General features: G+C 45.1%; 1 protein-coding gene across 1 annotated transcript in view; it reads left to right on the forward strand.

Moving 5' to 3' along the window:
• The first annotated feature begins 1,899 nt into the window (after nt 1-1,899).
• LOC128343909 (zinc finger protein 91-like) overlaps nt 1,900-27,644 on the forward strand; it is a 37,326-nt gene continuing 11,581 nt past the window's right edge. The window contains 9 exon segments of the mRNA XM_053293340.1: nt 1,900-2,600; nt 3,690-5,966; nt 6,156-6,279; nt 8,075-8,157; nt 10,944-11,070; nt 17,510-19,391; nt 25,475-25,496; nt 26,529-26,699; nt 26,914-27,037. Of these exon segments, the coding sequence (XP_053149315.1) occupies nt 5,868-5,966; nt 6,156-6,279; nt 8,075-8,157; nt 10,944-11,070; nt 17,510-19,391; nt 25,475-25,496; nt 26,529-26,699; nt 26,914-27,037 (2,632 nt within the window). The 5' untranslated portion in view covers nt 1,900-2,600; nt 3,690-5,867.

The raw sequence follows: 27,644 nt of genomic DNA on the forward strand, positions 1-27,644 counted from the left end.
TGACACTCATCTTTCAGATAACTTTACCATAATATCAGCTGAAAAATACAAGTCTGAAGGTCACATACAAGTCACATATCTGAATATGTGTACAGTGACTTATTTTATTTATATATATATATATATATATATATATATATATATATATATATATATAGGCTATGGGGGGGTCTGCAAAGTCCCCCTCCCACCCGCTGGCCTCTAGGGCCTCACAGGGACCATTTGAGCATGTGAGGTGGCCATTTTTAAAAATAATTTTTAAAAAAACATGGCGGCTGAAAACAAAATGGCCACCGCGCATGCTCAAATGGCCCCTCTGAGGCCTGGCATGGCCTAGGGCCTCACAGAGGCCATTTGAGCATTTTAGAAAAGGTTTTTAATTTTAAAAACTGGCGCCCCCTTCAAGTGGCACCAGGGGTACGTGCCCTGCCTACCCTACCCTAGATACGCCCCTACCAGTGATTCCCAAGAGGTCTGGTGGGTGGGTGGCGGGTGTATCACATTCTGCGGTTTCTATACCTTGAAAAGAAAAAGAAATGCCCCCAAGAAAAGTACAAAAGAGAGCAGCGTCTCCACTACCAGAATTCTCCTAACTTAATGCAGGGAAGAAAACAAAATGACAAAGCATCCCAAAAGAGCCTGAGCAGTACATGCTGCATTGAATCTGCTAAAGTTTCTTAATCTGGGGCCTCCAGATGTTGTTGGACTACAACTACCAGAATTCCCAGCCAAAGGCCATTGCAACTGGGGATGCTGGGAGTTGTAGTCCATCAACATCTGGGGGCCCATGATTGAGATACCCTGGTTACGCAGTCTCCCTTTTGGTCTGTGCATGGGACGCACTCTGTGCTTTCTGGTAAGAGTCTATCTTATCTATATATGGCTTTAAGAGGGGTTTGGATAACTTCATGGAAGTCTATATACAGCTACTAGTTGGAGGGCTATAGGCCACCTCCAGCCTCAAAGGCAGGATGCCTCTAAATACCAGTTGCAGGGGAGTCACAGCAGGAGAGAAGGCATGCCCTCAACTCCTGCCTGTGGCTTCCAGCGGCATCTGTTCAAATCCCCATTCAGCCATGAGACTAGCTGGGTGTCTCTGGGCCAGTCACTTCTCTCTCAGCCTAACTTACTTCACAGGGTTGTTGAGAAAGAGAAACTCAAGTATGTAGTACACCGCTCTGGGCTCCTTGGAGGAAGAGCAGGATATAAATGTAAAAATCATCATCATCATCATCATCATCATCATCATCATCATCATCATCATCCTTGGGAAGGACTCGATGTCTGGATAAAACAAACCAGTCAATAACACTTGTCTGACTGTGTAAACAAGAAATAATAATAATAAAAATAATAATCTGGTGGGCCACTGTGTGCAGCAGGATGCTGGACTAGATGGGCCTTGGTCCTGATCCAGCAGGGCTGTTCTTATGGTTTGGAGGTCCTTTTCCAGACCTCCGAACCGGTCTGGTGTTTGAGCCGGTTTGGCAGAGGGGTGGGGTATACCGCTGCTGCCTGACATAGGTGTTTCCCATAGTCTGGGAAACATACGAGGAGTTACTTTATGTAAATTTCCCCCAACCCAACCCCCAGAAAAATGCCTGCATCAAAAAGAGAAACATAGCAAGCACAGCAAAAAGAAACAGGGTATTATGATGTTTTGGACTTATTGATCTGATTGTTTTAAAAACTGGAAATGCTCTGGTTTTTGCAGGACAAATCTAAAATCTGTATCTAAAATATATTTGCTCAGGTATTTTGTATCTAAAATACATTTTAGAAGTATTTTGCCCATCTTTGCATACATATATGCATAAATCTCCCTCCTGCGAGAGTGTAAGTGTCCAAGAGAGTTTTCTTTTGCTTTAGACAGCATGAAAAGGGTTAATTATGAAAATGCAGAGGTGGAGGGAGAGGCTGTGGGCCTGAACCAAGCCCTTTGAGCCCAAGCTCAGGATCTTTTAAGTACTTATGTCCCTCTGCCTGGAGAGGGAAGCCAGGGGGCCATCTTTACTTCCAGGGCCCAAGCCAACCTTGCTACAGCCCTACTCAGGTTTGGGCTTTAGAGAGACTCAAATAGAGGCTACTGCTGCCTAAACTTCTAAGAGTTACATGAAGGAAGCTATGATTCCTAGAGAGGAAGGGAATTTGGGGATATGGCTGGTCGCCTTGCAGAGCAAATGCACCTCCCTGGCCTGCCTGGTGAATTTCGTTGTGGAGGAGGAGCTGAAAGTTAATGTTTAGAGAGCCATCGCTTAAGTTGCCACTTTAACACAGCGCTGCCTAGAGCAGCCAGAATTAATTATCTGAGCTCTTCTGGGCGGCTGTCTCTTCCCGGGACCATATTTATGTATTTTAAAAAACTTAATATACTGCCCAATCCACAGACTCAGGGATTGAGTCTGTACAAGGCAAGAAGAGCATCTGAGATTTTTTTTAAAAAAATTAAAGCGCAAACACCAGGTGGAAAAGAAATGTCTTCAGTAAGGATTTAAAGGCTGAAAGGGAGGAGGCAGACCGAATCTGGTGGGGCAAGAGAGTTCCAGAGTTCCATATCTGGTGAATTGCAGCAGATTTCCATATCCAGAGTTCCATATCTGGTGAGTTATATGCACACTTGTGGGGAGGGCTGCTGGGATCAGAGAGTGGGCAAAGGAAGGGGGATGGAAGACCAGGCAGAACTGGGGCTAGGGCAGACAAGTGGAACCTACTTCAGTGGCCACACACACACACACTTTATTCCAAAGTGTGCAGTTTTGAACAGGTGATTTTGAAACTGGATGCTATATGATTTCATAGTGAACCTATATGAAAGTGCTGAATTGCTAAGTTATTGCTTACCACAAATGTACTAACTTTCACATTTTTGGAAAGAGTGACATATGACTACAGGGCTCTGAAACCATTACAATTTTATATACAATTCCTTTCTGTGTAAGCTGTGTCTGACAGATCCATGCCACATCCCTTGCTATCATAAATCCAGTAACTATAAATTAGAATGATTCTCACACACAGATGTGATGAAAGCACATTCCAGATTATTCAAACACGTTGCAAACCAGTTGTGGTGTGTGTGTGTGTATTTACTATTGTAATTAAAAGACAGCAAAGTGTTGTTTTAAATGAAATAGGGAATGGGTCTGTTCTTTAAAGCACTGTGTGTTGAGCTATTTCCTGGAGAGGAAAATTATTTTGTTGATAAAAGAACAAAGTGCCCTTTTAAACATTAACTGGTCATTGTTGATGTTGGAACAGTTTGAGCATGGAAGGGACAATCCTCTCCACCTCACTCATTTATCTCTCAGTCTGTCTGGAGGGATGGGTTGTTGCTGAAGCTTTTCCTGCAGATTCCGCCCACTCCCGTCAAGATATTTCACGATATCAAGCCATTGATGATTGCTTTCAGGATTGCTTTTTCCAGGATTGCTTTCAGTCCTTGCTGAGATTAATGCTCATTCCTGGAAACCCCAGGAATACGGCTGCTAAGCTGTTGTGAGGCTAAAATAGGGATGGAGAGACCATGTATGCTGCTCTGAGTCCATGGGAGGAAATACAGAACAAACATTTATTAAATAAAGTGCACACTTAGACACACTGGGGGAAGCGGAGGGGGCTCATCTAAGAGTGGGTAATAATCTTTACATTTCCAAAATTTACAAGGAAACCTTTTGCTTTATGTCTGAAAGGCTGCCTCTGATGTCACATGTCACAGTGAGGACAGAAGATGCCCATTCTCTTCCAAGTTCCATGACATGCTGAAGGCAGAGGGAGAGAAGAATTCCTGGAGCAGGAATCCATTCATTCATTCATTCATCCATCCATCCATCCACAGTTGTTATTATTATTATTATATTTATTTACACAGTCAGTCAGGTGTTATTGACTGGTTTGTTTTATCTAGACATCGAGTCCTTCCCAAGGACCTGGGATGGCTGAATTTTATTGTTAATGTTGTTGCTGTTGTTATAGATATCGTCGTAGAATATTATTATTATTATTTTTACATTTATATCCCGCTCTTCCTCCAAGGAGCCCAGAGTGGTGTACTACATCCTTGAGTTTCTCTTTCACAACAACCCTGTGAAGTTATCTTGCTCTTCCTCCAAGGAGCCCAGGGTGGTGTACATGGTTACGTTTATCCTCACAACAGGCTTCTGAAGGATGTTATGCTGAGAGAGAAATGACTCTTAGTGTCACCCAGTGAGTTTTGTGGCTTAATGGGGATTTGTGTCTGGGGCTCCTTGGGCTCAGCCCAATGCTCTAATTACTACACTGTGTTGGCCTGTGAGAGATCCTTGCAGTTCTTAGGAAGATGATGATTAATCATTGACGCTTATTGTGCATCCTCCTCCAAGGAGCTCTGCATGCAATGGAGTACTCTCTTTTACCTGTTCTGAATCTACCACCAATAAGTGTAACTGACTAGCCGAGAGTTTGAGTGTAATGAGAGACCAAGAGAGAAACTTCTATCTGGTTTTCTACACTAGGGCCTATACTAGGGCCCAAACCAAAAACAGGGGGAAGAGTGGTCAACAAGCCCACAGTTGTGTAATGTAGACAGCAGAAAGATGCTCTCTTGTTGTATCATGGTCTGCTACAGAGAGGAAAGATATTGAGGGGGAAAGAGGAGGGGACCGGTCAGGGTGCCTGTCAAAACAAAGGGACCACTATTCCCGCCTTGGGCTTTTGCTTAGATCAGAGCTGGAGGTTGATGGAGCAAAGATTTCCCATTTGCTCTTCCACATAAAACTGCATGCAGTCCTTGAATAAGGAGCTAAAGTTTCCAGCCTCATTTGTGCTATTGACTCTTCACCAGTCCAGGGGAATGAGTCCCCCTTGTGGGGAGGGGACCAGAGGGGGCTGCAACAAAGGATTGATAGGAAATGTCAGGTGGGTATGGGGGAGTATGGGAGAGATCCAGGCCAAGAATAACAAGAACTAAGTAAGGCACCGGAACAGAGGAAGCTGCCTTATACCGAGTCAGACCATTTGTCCATCCAGCTTAGCATTGTCTATGCAGCGCTCGGCAAGGTCTTAGGCAAGGGATTTTCTCAGTCTACTCTGAAGACAGCAGAGATTGAATCTGGGACCTTGTGCATGCCAAGCAGATGCTTTGCCACAAAGCTGTGGCCCCCTCAGTAAGCAGCTGTTGATAGGGAAGGCTAGAAGCTTAGAAGAGCAAATGAGATTTCTTCCCCACCCCTCCAGCAGCTGCTTTCGCCCTTTAGTTTCTTTCCTCCCCTCCACAAAGCCAAGAGCTCAGTTCCATTTTGGTTGATTCTAGCTATTGATTCCAAGCTGTTTCTGTTTGCTCTAAGGAGAAAGGGGCAACTAAAGAACATCCACAAATCTGCCAACAGAGTCAGACTAGCTCAGTATTGTATATACTGGCCGGCAGTGGCTCTCCAGGTTTCCAGGCAGGGGCCACCCTGCAGATGCCAGGGACTTAACTTCTGACTTCTTGCATGCAAATCAGATCCATTGCCACTGCACTGAGCTACCATTGTGTTGATCCCCAAATGAAGGGATAGAGGAGGAGGAGTTATGGATGGGGACTGCTGTAGAGGAAAGAAGATGAAGCAGGTGTAGATGTGGTGGGAGGGGGCTCAAGGGAAGGCAGAGCAAGGGGCTGAGCTGTTGGGAACAGACGTGATGGGTAGGATGCTGGACTGCATTTAAGGCTTTGTTCTGTGGCCTCAAGGGAACGCCTTCCCCCACACTGCCTTTCTAGTTTTTTGACTCCTGCATTTGTCTACTTTTCTTACAGGGCAAAGATTCAGGAGGTGGAATTGGGTTGTTAAAAAGCCTAATCCCTCAGGAGAGGAGATCTTTAGACCTTGTTGGAGTCAAAGCACAGATCAGGGATGGAAGACGGTGAACTGGAGAGCAGTTCCCAGGCGGTGGCCCGGACAGAAGGCTTCCTTCTGAGCCAGGCAGAGGAGAAGAAGCTGGGAGAGCAGCAGGTGAGAGAGCATTTCATCCTGGGTGTTGCAAATGGCTGAGGGTATGTGCCAAGAGATCCTAAGATAACCTAGAATTGCCCAAGGGAAGCCGCTTTCAATGCACCCTAACTCATTCTCCAGACTTGTTTTGCACCATTCCCTTTCTAATCTCTCTGTTCTCCATTCCCTGCCTGGGATCTTCCCTTTCAGATAAAAGGATTGTTGTCAGAAGCGGCCCCTGGTTTCCCAGAGGCAGAGAAGGCTCCAGGTACCAGGCAGAGGTTGCTGTTCAGGGGAATCCTGCAGGAGAGTGATGGAGCTGCCACCTTGCTGGGTAAGGTGGAATGGGACAGCTGTCCCCTGGGTCTCCCTTTCTTTCACATATCCTTGAAATCTGTGTGCTGCTTTGATGTTGCCTTCAGCCTGTTGGAAGAAAATGCTCACCTCTAGCCTCAAACAAGGCTTAAATCCCCCCCCTCCGGTTTCAACAGATTAGGAATTTCTACATCTAAATCTGCACTCTCAGATATTGTGGTGAGAATTTTATTTCCATGAAACTCTACAGAAATACATCATTAGTGGAAATTTGTCTTTTCTGGGCATGAGACACTACATCTGCATCAGCAATGCCAGATGGTATGTGTGTGTGTGTGTGTGTGTGTGTGTGTGAGAGAGAGAGAGACTCAGAACAGCCCTGTTATTGCTGAAATATCAACCTCTTGGAGACTTTTTGAACCCGCATCTCAGAGTCTGCAGTCTTAACCTGTAGTGGGTTCATAAGTATGCAACAGGAACAAGGTATGCCAGGGAAAAAACATATCTTATTTTAAACAAAAGGTTACTTAAAAATAAGCAGAAATCATGTCAGTAACATGTAATACTGAAATCATGGCAGAGCTACAGTATTTCTTATTTCTCTTTATTTTTATGATGCTGCTTTGAAACCTCCCCTCTATCAAGCTAGTCTTTCGCCACCTGGCTGGCCCATCCCTTTGTTGCCTTCTTTCTTCCAATTTCTCCTCAAAATATTCTCCCTGGCTTCTCCCTTTCCAGCCCTAATCCCGCTCCTCTCTCCAGCCCTCAGTTCACTGTCCCGCCACTGGCCGCTCCACCAGCCACACTCACCAATTTGTTTCCCCTTCTCTTTCAAGATTCTAACAGGGGTTTTTCCTGCTTATGTGCAGGGGCTGTTTTCTCTGTCAATCAATGGTCATTTGTTTCGTCTTGAAAATCTCAATCATTTTTGTTGTTTGGCAAACATTTTGACCAAAAAAATGTCTTCTCTTTCTCCATTTTGTCAGAGGAGCCGGGTGTTCCCACCTGCTCCCCCACACTGCTAGACCCCTGTAGTGACCTGAAGGAAAGATACTTTTCATAGGCTCCCCTCTCAAAATGCATTACTCTGTGCCTCCCCCGCTTAATTTTTGTTTGTTGCCACTGGACCTTTATTGAACTTCTACAGTGCTGCGCTCAGAGGAACTCAAGGAGAGGCAGAGAGTGGGTGGGTGGGCAGGGGGCAGTGATTTGGGCAAGGCTGCTTCATTTTGTGACATATCTCCCCCTCCCTCACCCCACTCAACCAGACAAAAAGATTTAGTCCTCAGGTGAAGACAGCTCCCACCTGCCACAGGCTCTGGTTTATCTTGCAGTTTTAGCAATCATGTGCCTTTTTACAAGGGGAAATCTAGAAGCTAGCTGGAAAATTCAATCTTTGCTTGGGAAAAAACCATCCACGGGTGGAGGAGGGCCCTATCTTTTCGTTATATTTTCATTTTCATTTTATGTTGGGGAACCAGGGGCGTAACTATAATAAGGCAAGGGGAGACAGTTGTCTGGGGGCCCACTCTCTTGGGGGCCCCCCAGAGGCAAGTCACATGACTCTCTCCCCCAGCCACGCACGCGCCCGGGCTTCCTTCAGTTGTATTCATCCTCTGAAATTTCTTTACTTCATGAGCTGAGCTTCAGTGAGGGGGGGGGGCATTTTAAAATCTTGTCTCTGGGCCCACTCCAACCTTGCTACACCCCTGTGGGTAACTATATATATCTATATATCTATCTATATCTATCTATCTATATATCTATATATCTATATCTATCTATCTATAATAAATCTTCCCTGCTTTGCACAGGTTCTGGAATTGTGTTGGCAATACATTCTCAGCCATCTTTTCTTTGTGGTGCAGTGGAAGAAGCTTCAACACCACCAAATCAGGTAGGGGAAGAATGGCTGAGGGTATTATTATTTTTATTTATTATTTTTTATATTTATATCCCGCTCTTCCTCCAAGGAGCCCAGAGCGGTGTACTATATACTTGAGTTTCTCCTCACAACAACCCTGTGAAGTAGGTTAGGCTGAGAGAGAATTGACTGGCCCAGAGTCACCCTGCTAGTCTCATGGCTGAATGGGGATTTGAACTCGGGTCTCCCCGATCCTAGTCCAGCACTCTAACCACTACACCACGCTGGCTCTTCACCTCTACACCTCTTCTGGCTGAGTAGAAGATGTGGGATGGGCAGGCTGCCTCTGTCCCCTCCATATCTCTCTGGCCATGAAAGAATCTCTTTCCTTTAGGCTCTTCTCCGAAGCTGTCCACTAGGAAGGCTGTAAAGACTATTCCTGAAGGCAGGGGCAGCTCCTCACTGGGCAAGCGGAGGCAATTGCCTTTGGTGGCACATTTACGGGCCTTTTTGGAATGGCAGGATGCGCTCTTGCCCTTAGGAATCTTTTCTTTTTTACTGGTGGTTGTTAATGATGACAGCTCGACTTGCCACTCCCCGCTCTGCCCACAGGAATTTGGGTTTGTTTTCCTGACCAACAGCCAGCCCTTTGGCTCTTTGATATTTGTCTCCTGATCGCGCTCTGCCCCTACCTATGTACCAGGCAAAGCTAAATTCAGTTAGAGTTGGAAACTGACCAGTTTGGAGAGAGCTGAGTGTGAGTTCAGTAAACTGCAAAAAAAAACAAAAACCTGTAATGTTTATGAATGAAAGTGGAGGGCGGGAGGGAGCCAGAGAGAGGTGGGGGGAAGGGGGAGGCCAGAGAGAAAGGAGAGAGAGAGGCAGGCAAAAGGGGGAAACCCAGAGAGAGAGAGCAAGAGAGAGAGCAGCACACCATGAATGGATTAGCATTTCTTTAATCCAGGGCTGCATAGCTTTGGCCCTCCAACTGTTGTTGGACTACAACTTCCATCATCCCAAGCCATACTGGCCAATAGCCAGGGATGATAGGCATTGTAGTCCAACAGCAGCTGAAGGGCAAAAGTTGTGCAGGAGGTTTTCCAAGCAATGATTTACTCCCACTTCACAACACTTGGGGTAGGGGTGAGTTCATATGAAGGAGGCATTTACAACGCTTTCAGTTTGGTGCTGTTCATACTGCTAGTGGCATTATTTGGCCTGTTTACATGAATATTGGCCCTTAATGTGTAACATAAGCGTCTTTTAAAGTTGCACTTTGCTGCAGTGTTGAAAATGGTTGTGTGGTATACTCCAGCATTTTTGTGGGGCCATGTGGAGAGATTCCACTAACTGGGCAGATTTGTTTTCTGTGCCCTACAGTCAACTTCTTGCCTACAGCAAAATATCTATATTTTGTTCCATCTATAATGGCTAGAGTCCAGGGTACTTAGGAGAGCTCCTTCTTTGTCATGAACCCAGCTACCTATTAAGATCATCTGGGGAGATTCAGTTATGGTTGCCACCGGCTTATTTTGTGGTGACTCGGGACTGGGCCTTCTCTGTGGTTGCCTCAAGGCTTTAGAATACACACCCTGCTCAAATAAGACCATCTCTAATTGCTTTTTAAAAGACCCTCAAAACACACCTGCTTTCCCAGGCTTTTAAATGAAATTAATTTTAAACTGATTAATTGTTTTTATCCCATGAAATTGTGTTAACTTTTTAATTCTGTGAAATTGTTAACTCTTTTTACTCTGTTTTCTTTTTGTTGTGTTTTAAGTTGTGTACACCACCTAGAGATACAGACCTCCGGCAGTATATAAATATGACAAATACATGAATATATTTGCACACTGCCAGTGGTGTGCTAAAACAACGGACAGGCATACCACACAGGCAAATCCAAAATCCACAGCAGCTTTCATGCTCTGTAGTACAGTAAAAATATCAATTAAAATATCAGACTAGAAAATGGTGGCAGAAATACAAAATGGCGTCTTCAGCCGCATTCCACAGTTATAGCAATCCCTGCCCCCCCGCCCCAATCACAGTTGCAATATCTCTTCTCTGAGCTTTTTCTTTTCTTGTTTAGTTTGGCAAGGTGCTCTTGCTCACCTCTGCTTTTGCAAAAGGAAGAAAACAAGTCAGAAATCCTTCTGAAGTAATGCAGTTGCACAAGAGCACTTTCTCAAACCAAAAAACCCCACAGCTGTCTATGGGGGAAAGAGAAAAAACTTTATAACATGATAATGGCTGGGCAGAGATCTCTGAAAATTGGCACACAGGTATGGAGGATGACAAGATGGTGTGTATTGAATTCCAAGAAAATCGGTCCATGTTTAATGATTTTTAAAAGATTAAGCTGAAATCGCACTAGCATCAGAAAATTGCGGCAAAAAAACCTTTCACATCCAAGAATCACTGAAGTTTTAAAAAGCTGCATTTTGCCAACTGGGCAAGGAGGTGCCTTTGAGAGTGTGGGTGATGCTCAAATATTTAGCAAGGGAAGAGCAAATCTGCCTCTTCATCCCAACAGAGTATCTCTTCCTGCAGCTGTTCCTGGTGTCTCCACTGTGTATTTTTGGGCAAGAATTTGATCTGCTTTGGGGCAGGGGGCCACTCCCCCCCCCCCCCGCTTTTCTTTTGCTATCTAACCACTTGGAATATTTTTTATCAAAAAGTGGTATGTAAATATAATTAACAAGCCTGCAGGTGAACTTCCCCCTGCAGCTCATCAAAACCTTTGTGGATTCTGCTTCTAAGAGAAAGAAGCATTATGTTGTCTGTGAGAGAGAAAATGCTTCCTTCTTCTTTTTCAGAGTCTGGTGACTTTTGAGGATGTGGCTGTGCACTTCACGGAGGAGGAGTGGGTTTTGTTGAATCTGGACCAAAGAGCCTTGCACAGGGAAGTCATGGAGGAGAATTATGAGACTGTGGCCTCTCTGGGTAAGACTTGCTGTTTTTCCCTTAAAGGGGAGAGTGAAAGTGTGTGTGTGTGTGTGTGTGTGTGTGTGTGTGTGTGTGTGTGTGTGTGAGAGAGAGAGAGAGAGAGAGAGAGAGAGAGAGAGAGAGGCGAATGGGGAGAATAGAGAGCCAGTGCAGCATGGTTGTTAGTGTCAAAATACCCATTCAAATACCCCGTCAGTGATAAAGCTCACTGAGTGGCTTGGGGCCCTTAATTGCTTGGCTAACCTTCCTCGCACCGTAAGGATAAAATGGGAGAGAGACCATGAAGGAATGGGAGAATATAAATGCAAGAAATAAAGCTTTGTGAACTCTTTGAGAAGGCTGTGTCTGACGGACCCTGAGCATATGAAGCTGCCTTATTTGGGAGCAGACCCTTGGTCCAGGTAGTTGGGCATTCTCTGCATTGACAAGCTGCAGCTTTCTAGGGTTTCAGGTGGTAGTTTTTACCAGTCCTGCTTGGGGATGCTGCTAGAGATTGAAACAGAGAACTACAGCAGGCAAAACAGGTGCTTAGCCACTCAGCTACAAGCCCTTCCCTACAGCCCCTTCCAGACTGTCAGGCTTCTGGAGTGTGACAGTCCAGAAGGAAGGAGAGCTAAGCCATCGTTGGCCTACTAGGAGAGGGAGCTCCAGCATCTGCACAGAGACTGGCCCTAAGAGAAGATTTCCCTTACACTTCCTCTCTGTACCCTACATTTGAGGCGAATGAACCCAGACTTGCTTAAAAAATGAATACGGGTGCCATCATTCACACAAAAACGTATAAGTGTACAGGCATATGAATGCAAGGGCAACATAATGTCTGAAAAGGGCTTTCTTCGGGTTCAAGTCTGTGACTGATCCCCAAGCCTGTATTGAGATAGCCAGGAGAGGTTCGTCTGCAGTTGCCACCGGCTCATCTGGTGGCTACACGGGGATGGGCCTTCTTTATTGCTGCCCCAAGGCTTTGGAACACACTCCCCACTGAAATAAGAGCCTCCTCATCTCTTACAACTTTCTTAAAGGCAGTCAAGACACATTTGTTCACCCAGGCTTTTAATTAGATACTGTTTTAATAGTTTGATGGTTTTTAATAGTTTTAACATTGTTTTTAAATTTTAAATTATTGTTATGTTTTAATCTTTTTATTTGTCTTTATTGTATTGTTGTAAACCGCCCAGAGACCTGCGTTTTGAGCAGTATACAAATATGTTGAATAAATAAGCCCTGCTGAGTTTTAGGGTCCCTATAAGTCTAAGGTAAGGATCTGCCCATGAGTAAAGAATTCGTTTGAATCTCTTTTCATCATGCACACAATTGTTCTTACCCGAGCAAAATGTCAGGTCTAGAGTCTCCCCCGTCAAAGATATATGGCCGGATGTAACTGGGGACCTACCCACAGAAGCCATAAAACTCAGAGCTCCACCAGACAAGTGGGTCTCAGAATCAATATTGAAATGCCCCATGATAAGTAATCAGAGTGCTTCAACACTACCTTGAGGCCAGCCCTGTTGGCCCACAGAAGGAGATTCTTAGGCACCAGTGTCTGACAGGTATGCCAGATCTACGTACATACACTGGGAATTGCCCAACAAGGTAAGAGAAATAAAATAAGGGAAATGATATCCTGAGAGTGACCTCCCCATCGAGCCATTTCTTGCTGCTGGTGTGAGAACCCAGATGGACACAACTACAGAGGATCGTTTTTGGACTGTTTGTATACCACCACCCACTGTTTGTATACCACCACCCACCCTCACAGAGGTGCCTAGCCCAGCTTGACCTGGCTTAAGGGTCCAGGGATGAGACTGTTCTTACCATTCTTACCTGTTCTTACCACTGCAGTCAAGAGCTTCCCAAGGAGACTAGCTAAGAAAGTACCCAAACAGTTGCTCCCCATTTTTGAACAGCTCAGCCTGGGCACCAGGATTCCCTCTAACAGGGATTCCCAGATGTTGTTGACCACAGCTCCCAGAATCCCCAGCTGCAATGGCTTTTGCTTGAGGATTATGGGAGTTGTAGTCAACAACACCTGGGAATTCCTGTTGGAAGGAACACTGCTGGGCACCCCAATATTTACTAGCTTCCTTTGTGGAACTTTGGCCATCCTGAAGACAAAGGGCAAAGAAGCCAAAGTTTACCCTTTTTCCCCCAGCTGAACTCCTGACCTCTAGTCCTCTGTCACCCCTTCCAGAAGATATCAAATCTCCAGAGTCAACAGGCCAAAATCCTTAGAGTAAACGTTCAGCTTCCAGCATCAGGAAATCCCATCATGTAGTTAAAGCTAACTTGCAAACCCATTGTTCTCAGCCAAAAGCTCCCACATGTAGCCATTAACCATAGTCCCGCTCTTGCCCACAGCCCTCCCTTTTACAGGCATCTTTTTCTCCCTATTAGATGAGTGAGCCAAAAGGCCCACGTTGTGCAGTCTTGGGGTTCACCCCAAGGCTCTGGCCACCCTACTTCTTCCAATCTCCGTGCTCCCAAAGAACCCAGCTTCCTCCTCCGTGAAGTCAGGTTGCATAGGGAGTTTCTCTCCTCCACTTCTGGTAAACCCTCCCCCGCGCCACACAAACAAACACTTCCCCATGGATGTATCTGTGGTGGCTGGTGGTCTCTGGAACTGAGGTGGCAAAGTACAGGGCAGGTATTGGTCTCTGAAAAATCACATCAATCTTTATTTGTTTATATTTATAACTTCCTCCAATGAGCCCAGAGCGATATATATATTTGTTTCTCCCCAAATCACCCCTGCTAACTTGGCAAAGAGGCACCTTTTTAATGTGGTGATTCTCTTTATTGAGCAGGGGGAGAGTAACTGGCCCTATGCACCCCCAGCACAGTACCTCCAGTGACTGTTGCTGGTGTCTATCCTATGTTTCGTTTTAGACTGTGAGCCCTCTGGGGAAAGGGATCCATCTTATTTATTTATTATTTCTCTGTGTAAACCACCCTGAGCCATTTTTTGGAATGGCAGTATAGAAATCGAACAAACAAACAAACAACCCTGTGAGGTAGGTTAGGCTGAGAGAGAAGTGACTGGCCCAGAGTCACCCCCTGGTTTCATGTATGAATGTGGGTTTGCAGACCTAAAGAGGCTGAAGTTCTTCTGGTTCCACTCTCTGTGTAAATTTGCAACTTGCCTAAGGCTTATGCAGGTTGTTTTGCAGAGTAGTTTACACATCCATCCTTGTCTGTGTCCCCCATTGTTTACGGTGGCTGACTGATGGTAGCAAATTTCCATTTCTTTCCTCTCTGTGAAACAAAGCATTGGCAGCCTCGTTGTTTAGCTTTAGAGAGCTTTGTGTTCAGATTGCTGGAGGGCATGCAGAGTGCTTAGCTGGCTTTCCAGGTTACCTGGCTACAGTGGGAGTGGGACACATTGAGGCCATTCTCAGGATTGCCAAGAGAGGAGGGCAAGGAAGGAAGGCTGCTTTTAACTCCCCTTCTCCCCAGACGACCAGCGTTCCATGTGGGAACACAGTGATATTCGGCCAGAACTCATTGTTCCGGATGCCACGTATTCCACAATGCACTGTGCACAGTGCATTGGGGGATTCCCCAATCTCTGTGTCTCCTCGGGCTGCATGATACCCCGCAGCTGAGTTAAGGGTGTGTTTGCACTCTTAACCTTGGCTAACAGCCAGGTTTAGTGATGGGGTCAGACTGCAAGAGAGCACTGGGATCCGTGAGGATCCCAACACTTTGCACGAGACTAACCCATGCTTGGCTGCCCTAGCCTGGGTCAGGCCAGTCGTGAGAACAGCATCGGTTTCACTGTGGGACCGACGGAACAATACAGGAAATCCAGCAGCCATGCCCGCTTAGACTGGATTTTAAAAGCTTCTAAAGTTTTAAAAGCCATCTCCCCCCCCCCCCCCACACACACAACAGCCTGTAAAGTCAGTCAGAGAGAGAGAGAGAGAGAGAGAGAGAGAGAGAGAGAGAGAGAGAGACTGCCTGCCTTACAGGAGCAGATGACTCCATGACAGTCTCCCAAGTTTGTTTTCCCCCATTTTATCCTCACAACAATCCTTTGAGGTAGGCTAGGCTGAGAAATAGTGAGGCTGTTCACCTGCGCAATAAAGATCAAGTTTGGCTGCCTTATTCCGATCTTTGCTGTGCGTGTGAACCATCAGGAGCCGTGCGGCTCTTAGTGGTGGCACAGCGGCAAACCCATCTCTGGAACCCACCTCCAAAATGTTGTTAAGGGAGCATATACTCTCTTGGCCCCATTTTGTTGATTTTGCTTGCAGCTAGGATTAGGAGACTGCAGGGCTCCCAGCATTGGGTCGATCCCCATAATGCACTGTGCACTTGTGTGGTGCATTATGGGATTTCTGGGGGGTGGAGCAATGAGTCCCAGCCCCAACCTTCTGCTGCTGCCAGGGAGAGCTGGGGTCCGTGTGGGTGCCTGATCCACAAGGCAATTGGCTATGGGGGAGGTAAGATCTTACAGTTTCCCACTCCATGTGCCCCAAGCGCTTTCACAAGGATCATGAGAAAGGGCTCAGAGAGTGGCCAAGATCACCCAGTGATCCGACAGTGAGGATTTCATGACTGAGAGAGGGCTTCAGTCTTCCAGTCTTCATCCAACAACCTAATCACTACACCACATTGGCTTATGTGGAAGTTATAATCTTTTTTATTTTCTGATTTGTAGGAGGATATACAAATGCATGCTTTTGATTTGTATATAAACTAGCAGCTTTCTTTAGTGTTCTTACTGAGTAACAACTTGGGTTTAAGCCAAGGAATCCTTCAGAGTCACTCCTGTAAAACAACCCCCAACACATTGTTCTCAGTGCTTCAAGGATAGTATAGGCTGGGAAGAGAGGAAAGTAGGAAGCGGAATTGTTCACCTTCTCATAATTGCTTCACCATAAATACAACTTGATGCTCATTCCTATAGCTGTGGCTATAAGATTGCAACATTTGTCATGACTAACTTTCAATTATTTCAGTGGGTTTACTCCTCTAAGCGCCACTTTAAGTGGCGCAATGGGGAAATGCTTGACTAACAAGCAGGAGGCTGCCAGTTCAAATCCCCGCTGGTACTATATCGGGCAGCAGCCATATAGGAAGATGCTGAAAGGCATCATCTCATACTGTGCGGGAGGAGGCATGGTAAACCCCTCCTACCAAACAAAACCACAGGGCTCTGTGGACAACAGGAGTCAAAATAGACTTGATAGCACACTTGACCTTATTCCTCTAAGCAGGATTAACATTGGATACATCCTGTTGTGTTTTGATTTTTATTGACATACTTTGTGTATATTTTGCCCCCACCCCTCATTAATATGTTGGATGGGTATCCTATTGTCCCATGGCTATTTTTAAAGATATAATACAGGTCTAACATCAAGTGGTCCCGTAGAATAGTTATTTTTCTTTGTTAGGATGATTCACAGCCCCAGAAGGCACAACATGAGTAACTTAATCTTTGAAAAATATGTATTGCTTAAAGGAAATGGAAACAAGTTTGGATAAGTAATGAACTTCTCAAAATTGTTTCCTTTTTTTCAGGCATTTCATTTTGTAATTTAAAATACTATTTTGTATTTTTATTGGTTGTTTACTCAATATTTTGTATCTTCTATCTAAAATACATTTGCTCAAGTATTTTGTATCTAAAATATTTTTTAGAAGTATTTTGTCCATCTCTGCTTGCTCTTTCTTGCTCTTCTGCCGGTTCTTTTGAACCATCTGTTCCCTCCATCTCTACCCAAACTATTCGGGTCTGTCCTGTCCTTTTCTGGACCTTTTCACTGACCCTGCCTTCTCCCTGTCCCTGATTCTGTTTTAGATTTTACCCAGCTTAGACTGTCTCTGCCCTCCTGCTCTCCCGAGTGACTGCAATGGGTGCTCTGGACCCAAACCTATTTGGATCTCTTGTCTAGCTGTCCCCACTGTGTCTATGAATCTCTAAGATGGTGTCTGCCCCCTATCTCACCTGCCATCCTTTCCCTGCTTTCCCTTCCTCCGCCTGGTAGGATAGTGTACTTTCTTTGTATACAATGCCCCTTTAAATAGCCTTTTAAATAGCCCATGTAACTTAAAGCACAGGTTAAGTGACAGTGCACAGATAATGTTTTCCATCTTGCATGTTCTGTGTAGTGTGGAAATCCCCTTATTAGCATAGTAGTCTAGCCTCACTCTGTATTTAATAAAATATATTTCTGTTAGGTTTTTTTAAAACTGGGGTGTCATTTTCCTGGGAAACTGCCTGTTTTAGTCCTGTGCTTACAATATCCAAGGGGTACAGCAGTGCACCTCATAACATTATGACTCTGCCTGTGGCCTCCACCCATGTCCCAGTAATTCAGTTCAGGTTGGGTTTTTTTAATACTCCCATTAAGAGGACTTGTAACTGAGGGTTGTTTGTTGATCTGAGGCTCCCCAGGCCTTGACCAGAAGTTCTCTCTCTTCATTCCAGCAGGTGACAGGTGGGAGAGTGAGAATGAGGGAAAACTCCGTGAAAGATTGTTCAGAGATGCCAGACGGAAAAAGAGGGAACAGATAATGAAAACTGAAGCAAAACAGAAGAGGCGGAATAGATTTTCTGCTTCTCAGCATGGTGATGTCCAAAAAACCATGGAGAAAGTAACAGAAAGAACCCTTTGTACTGTCAGTAGGAAAAGCTTCAGTTCTGAACCAGGTTTTCAAGCTCAGTGGGGAATACACACTGAGGAGAAACCATATGAATGCTTGGAGTGCGGAAAGAACTTCATTCGAAAGTCCTCCCTTGCTTTACATCAAATAATGCACACAAGGGAAAAGCCGTATAAATGCTTTGAGTGTGGAAAGAGCTTCAAAAAGAGTGGATATCTTACATTGCATCAAAAAATTCATACGGAGGAGAAACCATATAAATGCTTGGAGTGTGGGAAGAGCTTTGCTCAAGTTTCCTCCCTTACTTTACATCAAAAAATCCACACAAGGGAGAAAACTTATGAATGTGTTGAATGTGGAAAGCATTTCTATCATAATAGCAATCTTATTGTACATCAAAGAACTCACACTGGAGAGAAACCATATATATGCTTGGAGTGTGGAAAGAGCTTTGGAGAGCGTTCCCACCTCACTTTACATCACAGGACCCACACTGGAGAGAAACCATATAAATGCTTGGAATGTGAAAAGAGCTTCACTAGAAATTCGTCCCTTACTTTACATCAAAGGATTCACACTGGGGAGAAACCATATAAATGCCTGGAGTGTGGAAAGAGCTTCAGAGAGAGTGGATACCTTATTTTGCATCAAAGAATGCATACAGGGGAGAAACCCTTTAAATGCTTGGAGTGTGATAAAAGCTTCGCTCGAAGTTCCTCCCTTATTTTCCATAAGAGGAATCACATTGTGGAGAAACCATATAGATGCTTGGAGTGTGGAAAGGGTTTTAGAGAGAAGGGATACCTTATTTTGCATCAAAGGATCCATACTGGGGAGAAACCATATGAATGCTTGGAGTGTGGAAAGCGTTTCTGTCGCAGGAAATCTCTTATTTCACATCAAAGAATCCACACAGGGGAGAAACCATATATGTGCTTGGAGTGTGGGAAGAGCTTTAGGGTGAGTTCACAACTCACCTCGCATCAGAGGATTCACACTGGGGAGAAACCATATAAATGCTTGGAGTGTGGAAAGAGTTTCAGCCAAAGAATAAAACTTACTTCACATCAAAGAATCCACACAGGAGAGAAACCTTATACGTGCTTGGAATGTGGAAAGAGCTTCAAGGAAAGTTCACAGCTTCCCTCACATCAGAGGATTCACACCGGGGAGAAACCTTTTAAATGCTTTGAGTGTGGAAAGAGCTTCAGGGAAAATGGAAGCCTTACTAAACATCAAAGAATCCACACTGGAGAGAAACCATACAAATGCTTGGAGTGTGGAAAAAGCTTCAGAGAAAGTGTATACCTTACTTTGCATCAAAGAATTCATACAGGGGAAAAACCATGTAAATGCTTGGAGTGTGGAAAGAGTTTCCGTCGCAGGCAATGCCTTATTTCTCATCAAAGAATCCACACTGGGGAGAAACCTTATAAATGCTTGGAGTGTGGAAAGAGTTTCCGACGCAGGAAATCCCTTGTTTCTCATCAAAGAATCCACAGTGGGGAGAAACCATATAAATGCTTAGAGTGTGGAAAGAGCTTCAGTCAAAGAATACATCTTACATCACACCAAAGGATCCATACAGGGGAGAAACCATATACATGCTTGGAGTGTGGAAAGAGCTTCTGTCAGAGACGCTCCCTTAATTCTCACCAAAGAATGCACTCCAGTGATTCACATTGTAAATGGATTCCAGGAAATAAGTCACATTAATTTGCTGTGACAAAAACTACAAAGAATCCTGTGTCCAGGGCCAGAATAAAGTATTTGTAAGCCCTAGGCACTCTCATAATTGTAGGCCCCCAAGATAGATCTATAGATAAATATTTGCATTGTGTACAATGTATTGGTCCCCGAATATGACCCATAATATGTCTGTGTCAGAATGGGTATCCACAGGGCTGGATTCAGGGGCGTAGGAAGGTTGGAGTGGGCCCAGAGACAAGATTTTTAAATGGGCCTCCCTACCTCACTGAAGCTCAGCTCATGAAGTTAATTGTGGACTATGCAAGTCATTTAAAGGTACTAGAGAAAGACATGCTGTTCTGGTCGCTCCAGGTCTTAACACTCACATCAATTTCGGAGGATGAATACAACTGAAGGAATCCTGGGTGGGTGCGCGGCTGGGGGAGTCAGTCATGTGACTTGCCTCTGGGGGGGGGCCTCAAGACAACTGTCTCCCCTTGCCCTATAATAAATAATAATAATAATAATAATAATTCAATTTCTATACCGCCCTTCCAAAATGGCTCAGGGCGGTTTACAAAGAGAAATAACAAACAAGATGGCTCCCTGTCCCCAAAGGGCTCACATTCTAAAAAGAAACTTAAGACACACACCAGCAACAGTCACTGGAGGTACTGTGCTGGGGGTGGATAGGGCCAGTTACTCTCCCCCTGCTAAATAAAGAGAATCACCACGGTAAAAGGTGCCCAGTTAGCAAGGGTGCTATAGTTACACCTCTGGCTGGATTATTCATTATTTCCTCACAAGAAGCTATATGGTGAGGTAGAGATAGTTTTTCTTACAAGTTTGTACTCTTACAGTTTTAGCTTATGCTTGTTGGCACCTTGTTATACTGATTGGAAATCATTTTTTAAGTCACACACAAACAAAGGAAGAAAACACAAACGGAGGCTTCAGGTGGGTGGGTGGACAGGGAGAATCTTTCTCACACAAAGAGTTCCAAATGGAACACAAACACACAAATGAAGGCTTTCAAGTGGGTGGTGAAATGTCTCTCTATCTCGCACATGAACACGCAATTCATACAACTGGGAAAGAGAGACACACAGTGGCTTCTAAGCAAGGGGAAGAAATCTCATTTAAAACACCTTTTTGTGGCCTTTGGGAGCTTCATAGGCCCTAGGCACTATGCCTGTTGTGCCCAATGGATAATCCAGCCCTGCCTGTGACACCTTAAAAATGCAAACATTGGTTGTGTCATGAGCCTTGGGGGGGGGGGTTGACCAAAGGGGGGCCTTGCTTAGAAATGCTAATACTTTACTGCTCACTTTAAGCTTAGAGGTAAAGCACTCACTCACCCATTTTCCTCTCTTAAAGTGGTGTGGAGCAGCAATGTGATTGGTTGACCCACACTGATGCATGTTGTGGAGCTTGAGTATGATGACGGTTTTTAAGAACTTTTTTTCAAGAACATGCATCTTATTACTTCTCTGTTTTAAATAAGGGGTAAAGGTGAAAACCCCTGAAAGGCAACTGACCTCCCTTCATAATGTGGTTGCAGGATACTACCATGTTTGGTCATTTTATGGCTCTATTTTCCTCAGGCACCTTTTGGTCCTCTTGTATTAAAGATGTTTTCACTTGAGCAGGCTGAGTTTTCAGTAGTTTTTGGGCCATCATTAAAGGAGTAATTCATACTAAGCCACGACATAATTTTAGCCCCAAGTTTGTAAAGAAAAAGGCTTGACCTATCAGGATTCATCTTAGGAACATAAGAATATAAGAAGTTGCCTTCTACCGAGTCAAACCATTCGTCCATCTAGCTCAGTATTGTCTACACAGACTGGCAGCGGCTTCTCCAAGGCAGGAGCAAGGGAGGGAACTTGGAACCTTTTCCATGCAAGCATGTAGGTGCTCTTCCCAGAGCAGCCCCATCCTGGGGACACCCATGATTTTGATGTGTACTCCAAGAAGCAAAAGCATTCCTAATGGAGTGATTCCTTCCCTGTTTTACCTCAGTGTTCTGTTTTAGCTAGACTTTCTTTTCCATGTGGCAACGTTTATATTTTTCTCTTGATTATTACATTTTGCCTTACCTCTAATAATGCTTTGATTTTATCTCTCCCCCCTTGCTGCTCATTTACATTGCTGCTCATTTAAACCTTCTTTGTTCTTTAGGCAGCCCAGTGTTTTGAGTTCCTTGCTCCTGTTTCTTGACTCTTTTCAACTTAAAGGAACTTTCCCTTGCTTGTTGTTTTCTCATGCTGTTTTGATTCAAGGTTTTAGAGACATTTTTCCTCTTCTGAAGCAATAAGCTTCATTCATAGCTGGAGATTTTGCTCTTATGTGCTGCTTTTGGGGCTTTTTCTCATTTTGTAAGGCCAAAAACAGTTAATCTACTTTCCTGGAGGATCAATAGAATACTTCTGACTTCTGGAGATTTCTGAAGTGCCTCTCACTTAGAACTTAGTAGATACCAAATATTACGTATATGATAATTTGATAGTAAAGTTGCTAAGGGGTTACAAGAGATGTTGGTATTTCTTTTTATTATAAATCATTCTTCTGTGTTGTCCAAATTCATTTTGTCCTATTTTCATGTAAGAATTTGAATGCCAGGAATTTTAGAACTTCTAAGCAGTAAATGCAGGAGGAGACAAATTAACTGCTTCAATTGATAAGAAGTGTGTCACCTGTCTCTAAGAAAACTGCTTCTTTCTAACACATTGTGAATTCTCTTTCCCTTGCTTTTTGTTTTCTCGTGCTGTTTTGATTCATATGTACTTATCTCTCTTTAATTCCTGTGTAGAACAACTGGTATCAAAAACAAACAGCTTTAATTTCTTTTCATAAAACCGTGTGTTGGCATCTGTTGAGCTATATGTACCCTCAGGTTAGCCTACCGGGCGGCGGGGGTGGGGGTGGGGATAAAAGAACCCAATTTTTATGGATGAGCTGTCCCAGAGATAGGAGCATCATGTCCTCACCCACATGGTTTCACTCAGCCCAGTTCCAGGCCTAGAAGGAAGATAAGGGTTTGGCCTCGCCCTTGGGCAGTGTTCCCTCTAAGGCGTGTGCATACAAGCTTTTTAATGTCTGTTCAGTCAATTTTAGATCTCACTCAAATTGAATCAGGAAGGTCCCACTCAATGCACGTGCGCACACACTGCCTTGATATTGCTGCCCAGAACAAAACTCACTGAAATGAGTTCTCATTGAAATGAGAATAAAGTCATTTTTTACACAGGTGAAAAAAGTTAGAGAGAATACTACTCCTGGGAGGGTTGAGGAGTCTCCTACCTACCTGGCTGTGCTGGCTTCTGCTGCTTGTTATGGGGCAGAGGAGTGAGTGAATGAGGCTTGCTGAAACAATAGCGGCCTTTAAAAATTCAAGCTACAAGATTACCATGTACTATGACTGTATTATCTGACACTTTGCTATAAAATTCCAGTTTGGTGGATGGAGGAGTGAAAGGGGGAGTGGGAGATATTTTGGGGGAGCACTTCCTGACCTTTGCTACCTCTTGGAGCCAACCCTGTGATCACCATATCTCAAAAAGGATATTATAACTGGAGAAGGTGCAGAAGAGGGCAACCAAAATCATCAAGGGGCTAAAGCACCTTCCTTACAATATACAGTTGCATTTGGAGCTTTTTTAATTTAGAAAAATGACTAAAGGGAAATATGACAGTGTATATAATTATGGTTTGGAACGACTGGATAGGGAGAAATCCTCTCACACAACATTAGAAGTAGAGGTCACCCCATGAAACTGCCATGAAATTTAGTTCTGACAAAAGGAAGCACATTTCCACACAGCACATAATCTGTGGAATTCTCTGCCATGGGATGTGTCTGCTGCTACTAGCTTGGATAGTTTTAAGCAGGGCTTAGACAAATTCAGTCAGCCACCTAACGGCACAGCAGGGAAGTAACTTGCCTTGGGAGCAAGAGATTGCTGGTTTGAATCCCCGCTGGTATGTTTCCCAGACGATGGGGAAAAACCTATATTGGGCAGCAACGATACAGGAAGATACTGAAAGGCATTGTCTCATACTGCGCAGCAGGAGGCAATGGTACACCCCTCCTGTATTCTGCCAAAGACAACCACAGGGCTCTGTGGTTGCCAGGAGTCAACACTGACTCTACGGCACAACTTTACTTTAGACAAATTCGTGAACAGGTCTATCAATGGCTACTAGGGGACCTCTGGGTTCAGAGGCAGGTTGCCTCTGAATGCTAGTTGCAGGTGAGCCACAGTGGGAGAGGGGGCATGCCTCCATCTCCTGGTTCTGGGTGTCCCAGAGGCATCTAGTGGGCTATTGGGAGACAGGGTGCTCATGAGCAGTGGATATTTTTAACCAGTGTTTGGAGGCTGTGCTGTGCTGGATGGGGAACCAACAAGCTGAAATTTAATCCAGATAACACAGAAGTGCTCTGGATGAGTAAAACTGATCATCCAAGTGGTGAGGTAAATCTGGTCTTGGAGGAGGTCCTGTTCCTGAAGAACAAAGTTTGTAGCGTGGGAATGCTTCTGAACCCAACACTGTCCCTCAAGGCACAGGTGGTGGTGGTGGTGTGCAGGAGTGCTTTCTACCTTCTACACCCCTACTTGGAAAAGTCAGACCTGACTTCAGTCACTCATGCTTTGGTAACATCCATATTGAATTACTGCAGTGTGCTCAGAGTAGGGTTGCCCTTGAAGATGATGCGAAAGCTTCAGCTGATCCAGAATGCTGCTGCAAGGATGCTCACGATCGCAAGACACTTCAGGAGTGTTACACCCATCCTGTGGCAGCTTCATTGGTTACCAGTCTGCTTCTGGGTTAGATTCAAGGTGATGGTCTTGGCCAAGTTCCACACAGTCTGAGTCTGGGATATCTGTTGGACCACATTGGTCTATATGAACCTGCCCAGGCCCTGCTCATGGTCCCACCACTAACAGAGATCCAATTAGTGGGGACTAAAGACAGGGCCCTTTTGGTTGTGGCCCCTCAACACCCTCCTAGATGAACACCCTCCCAGAAGAGTTTTGCCATGCTCCCTTATGAACACCCTCCCAGAAGAACTTTTCCCTTAGGGTCTTTAAGAAATGGTTGAAGAGCTATCTTGTTAGAAACATATTTTAACATTTTAGCTGTAACTATATCTAGTCAGTTTTTAACCTTTTAACCCAGGCGTTCCTAATTTGTGGTATTCCAGAAGTTACTGAACTACAACTCCTAGCAGCCCCAATATCTGGAGTATCACAGGTTGGGGATGCCTGTTTTAACCTCTTTTTAATCTTGTTTTAATATGTAATTTTAAATGTTGGTTTTAAATATATAGGAGATATGGCCTGATCCAGCAGGGCTGTTCTTACATTACAGCCTCAGAAATGGTTGAAACTTGTTTCCCACAGTGACCCACCCAATACCTTGAGGAAACCCAAATGCAGAAGACATGCCCCCTCTCCTGCCTTTGCTCCTCTGCAACTGGTATCCAGAGGCATCCTACCTCTAAATAGAGAGGTAGTTCTAGCACCATCAGTACTAGTAGCCATTGATTGACCTGTCCATCCTCATTAAGTTTGTCTAAGCCCTGCTTAGCCATCCAAGCCGCAGGCCACCAACACATCCCGTAGCAGAGAATTCCACAGATTAAATGCTGTGTGGAAAAAAATGCTTCCTTTTGTTGGTCCTAAATTTTCAGGCAACCGGTTCCATGGGATGACCCCCGGTCCTAGTGTGAAAGGGGGAGAAAAATGTTTCTCTGTCCACTCTCTCCACACCATGCATGATCTTAAAACAATTGCATTGTTTTATAAGCCAAAAGCAAAAGAGAGGGACCATGGAGAGGAGAAGGAACACAGGCGCCTGGATACGTCTGCGAGACAGACTCGCACTGGGGAGCCGGTGGAAACAAGGGCATTTATTGGGCATTTATTGGGCTCCAAGCGCAGTGGGATTGAAGAAGCTCAGACATACTGGCGCGCGTTGCCCCCTTCCTCCCCCCGCCTCATCCCATCAAGCAGCCTCTTCCCCCCCCCACTCATCCCACACACACACACACACCCCAATTTTGCACCCTTAACTCTTTGCCCCCCTAACTCCTCGCAAGTGGAGACTTTCTCGCTTTGCAGGTAAGAGGACTACTACAGCAGAGACAAAGATCAGAGACACAGACAGCAGTTGCTTCCGCTTCCGGTTTGTCTGCTGCCGTTTTTGCGGGTCAGTCGCATGTGTAGCGATGGGGACGTTCTCTTTTCCGACTCTATCATGCTCCGTCCGAGAAGGAAGAGGGGAGCGGAGCGGAGCAGGGTCTCTCGGACAGAGCCAGAGCCCAAGCTTAAGCCTTTCCACTTTGTGCGTTTTTTCAGGGAGGAGCTGGAGTGGAGACCGATGTCAAGAGGAAGCAACGCTTTCCCCTTTCGCAGGGAGCTGGAGCTTCCACACTTCTTCTGTGGGGAAGGGAGAAGGAGCGGCGCCCTTGTTTCACCCCACCCCTGGGCAGGATCCGGTGAGTCATAGGCACATAGGAAGCTGCCTCACACGGAGTCACCATTGGTCCATCTAGCTCAGTATTGTCCACACAGAGTGACAGAGGCTTCCCTAAGGTTGCAGGCAGGAGTTTTCTCTTAACCCTGCCTTGGAGATGCCAAGGAGGGAACTTGGAAGATTCTGCATCCAAGCTTGCAGATGCTCTCCCCAGAGCGGCCCCATCCCCTAAGGGGAATATCTTGCAGTGCTCACATGTAGTCTCCCATTCAAGTGCAAACCAGGGCAGACCCTGCTAAGCAAAGGGGACAGTTCATGCTTGCTACCACAAGACCAGCTCTCCTCATGGATTTGGAGAGAGAGGGCTACAGGGGTGGTTTAGTGGGAAAACAGGTGAGCAAGTGAGGGAGACCAGACACAGAACAGAGGCAAGCAAATCAGGGTGCTTCTGATGGGGGAGAGGGGGTTTAGGCTTAGAATAGCAAATGTGATCTCTTTGTTGCCGCCCATCCCTTTCAGCCCATAGGAAAATGCTCTTTGCTGCTTACCCATCCTGGATTTCTCCCCAGCAACCACATCAGGCAGTTTCCTCTCTTTTGTAAAGCCAAGAGCTCCCTTCTCTTTGGGTACATTCAAGCTATTTCTGTTTGCAGCCTACTTCAAAGCCTTTGCCATAGGTGGCTGAAGCCGCAAGCAAGAATCAAATCTTGGACCACCTATTGGCCATTCTGGCCCTGGAGATGGAAAGCTGGGTCAGTGAATGCAAAGCAGAGACCAGTTCCCAGTCAGTGACTCTGACAGATTCCTGCTTGAGTCAGGCAGAAGATGAGAAGCAGGAAGAGCAGCAGGTGAGAGTGGTTCATTCTGGGAGTTGCAAAGAGCTGAGAATGTGAGCCAGGAGACTCCAAAAAGAACCCAGTTGTTACTCAAGAAAACAACTTGGAAATCATGCAAGGAGATGACCCAGTTACTTTATGCCCTTCTCAGGCATTGTCCTTCATCACTCCCTTTCTAACCCCTCTCCTCACAGTTCCCTGCCTGGGATCTCCTCTTATCTTTCAGATACAAGGACTGTTAAAAGTGGCCTTTGATCTCCCTGAGGCAGAAGAGGCTCCATCAGACACCAGGCAGAGACTGCAGTCCATGAGGATTTCACAGCATGTGGATGGAGGTGCCACTTTGCCAGGTAAGGAGGGATGGTATATATATATTATTATTTATTATATTTATATGCCACCTCAGCCAAATGGCTCTGGGTGGGGCACAACCACAAAAATAAAGCTCACAAACCAATCCTTTTAAAAACAATCATTACAGAACAGTATAAAGCCATTAACAAAACATTTAATACTGTTTTAAAACCCTGGAAGGCCAGGCCAAACAGATAGGTTTTAGGGGCTCTCCTGAAACCAACAATGAACTCAAACTACGGATTTCTGCCGGGAGTGCATTCCACAGCCCAGGAGTAGCTACAGAGAAGGCCCAACTTTGAATCACCGCCAGATGTACCGCTGGTAACTGAAGATGGACCTCCTCAGATGACCTTAAAGTGCAGTGGAGATCATGCAGAAAAACGTGCTCTCTAAGGTAACCTGGACCTAAGCTGTTCAGGGCTTTAAAGATAATAACCAGCACTTTGTATTTTGCCCGGAAACATATCGGCAGCCAGTGAAACTGTTCTAAAACAGGCATAATAATATGGTATCTCCAGGTTACCCCAGAGACCAATCTGGCTGCCGCATTTTGAACTAACTGAAGTTTCTGAACTCCGTACAAAGGCAGCCCCACATAGA

Source organism: Hemicordylus capensis, chromosome 2 (genome assembly GCF_027244095.1).
Source record: "Hemicordylus capensis ecotype Gifberg chromosome 2, rHemCap1.1.pri, whole genome shotgun sequence".
Lineage (NCBI taxonomy): Eukaryota > Metazoa > Chordata > Lepidosauria > Squamata > Cordylidae > Hemicordylus > Hemicordylus capensis.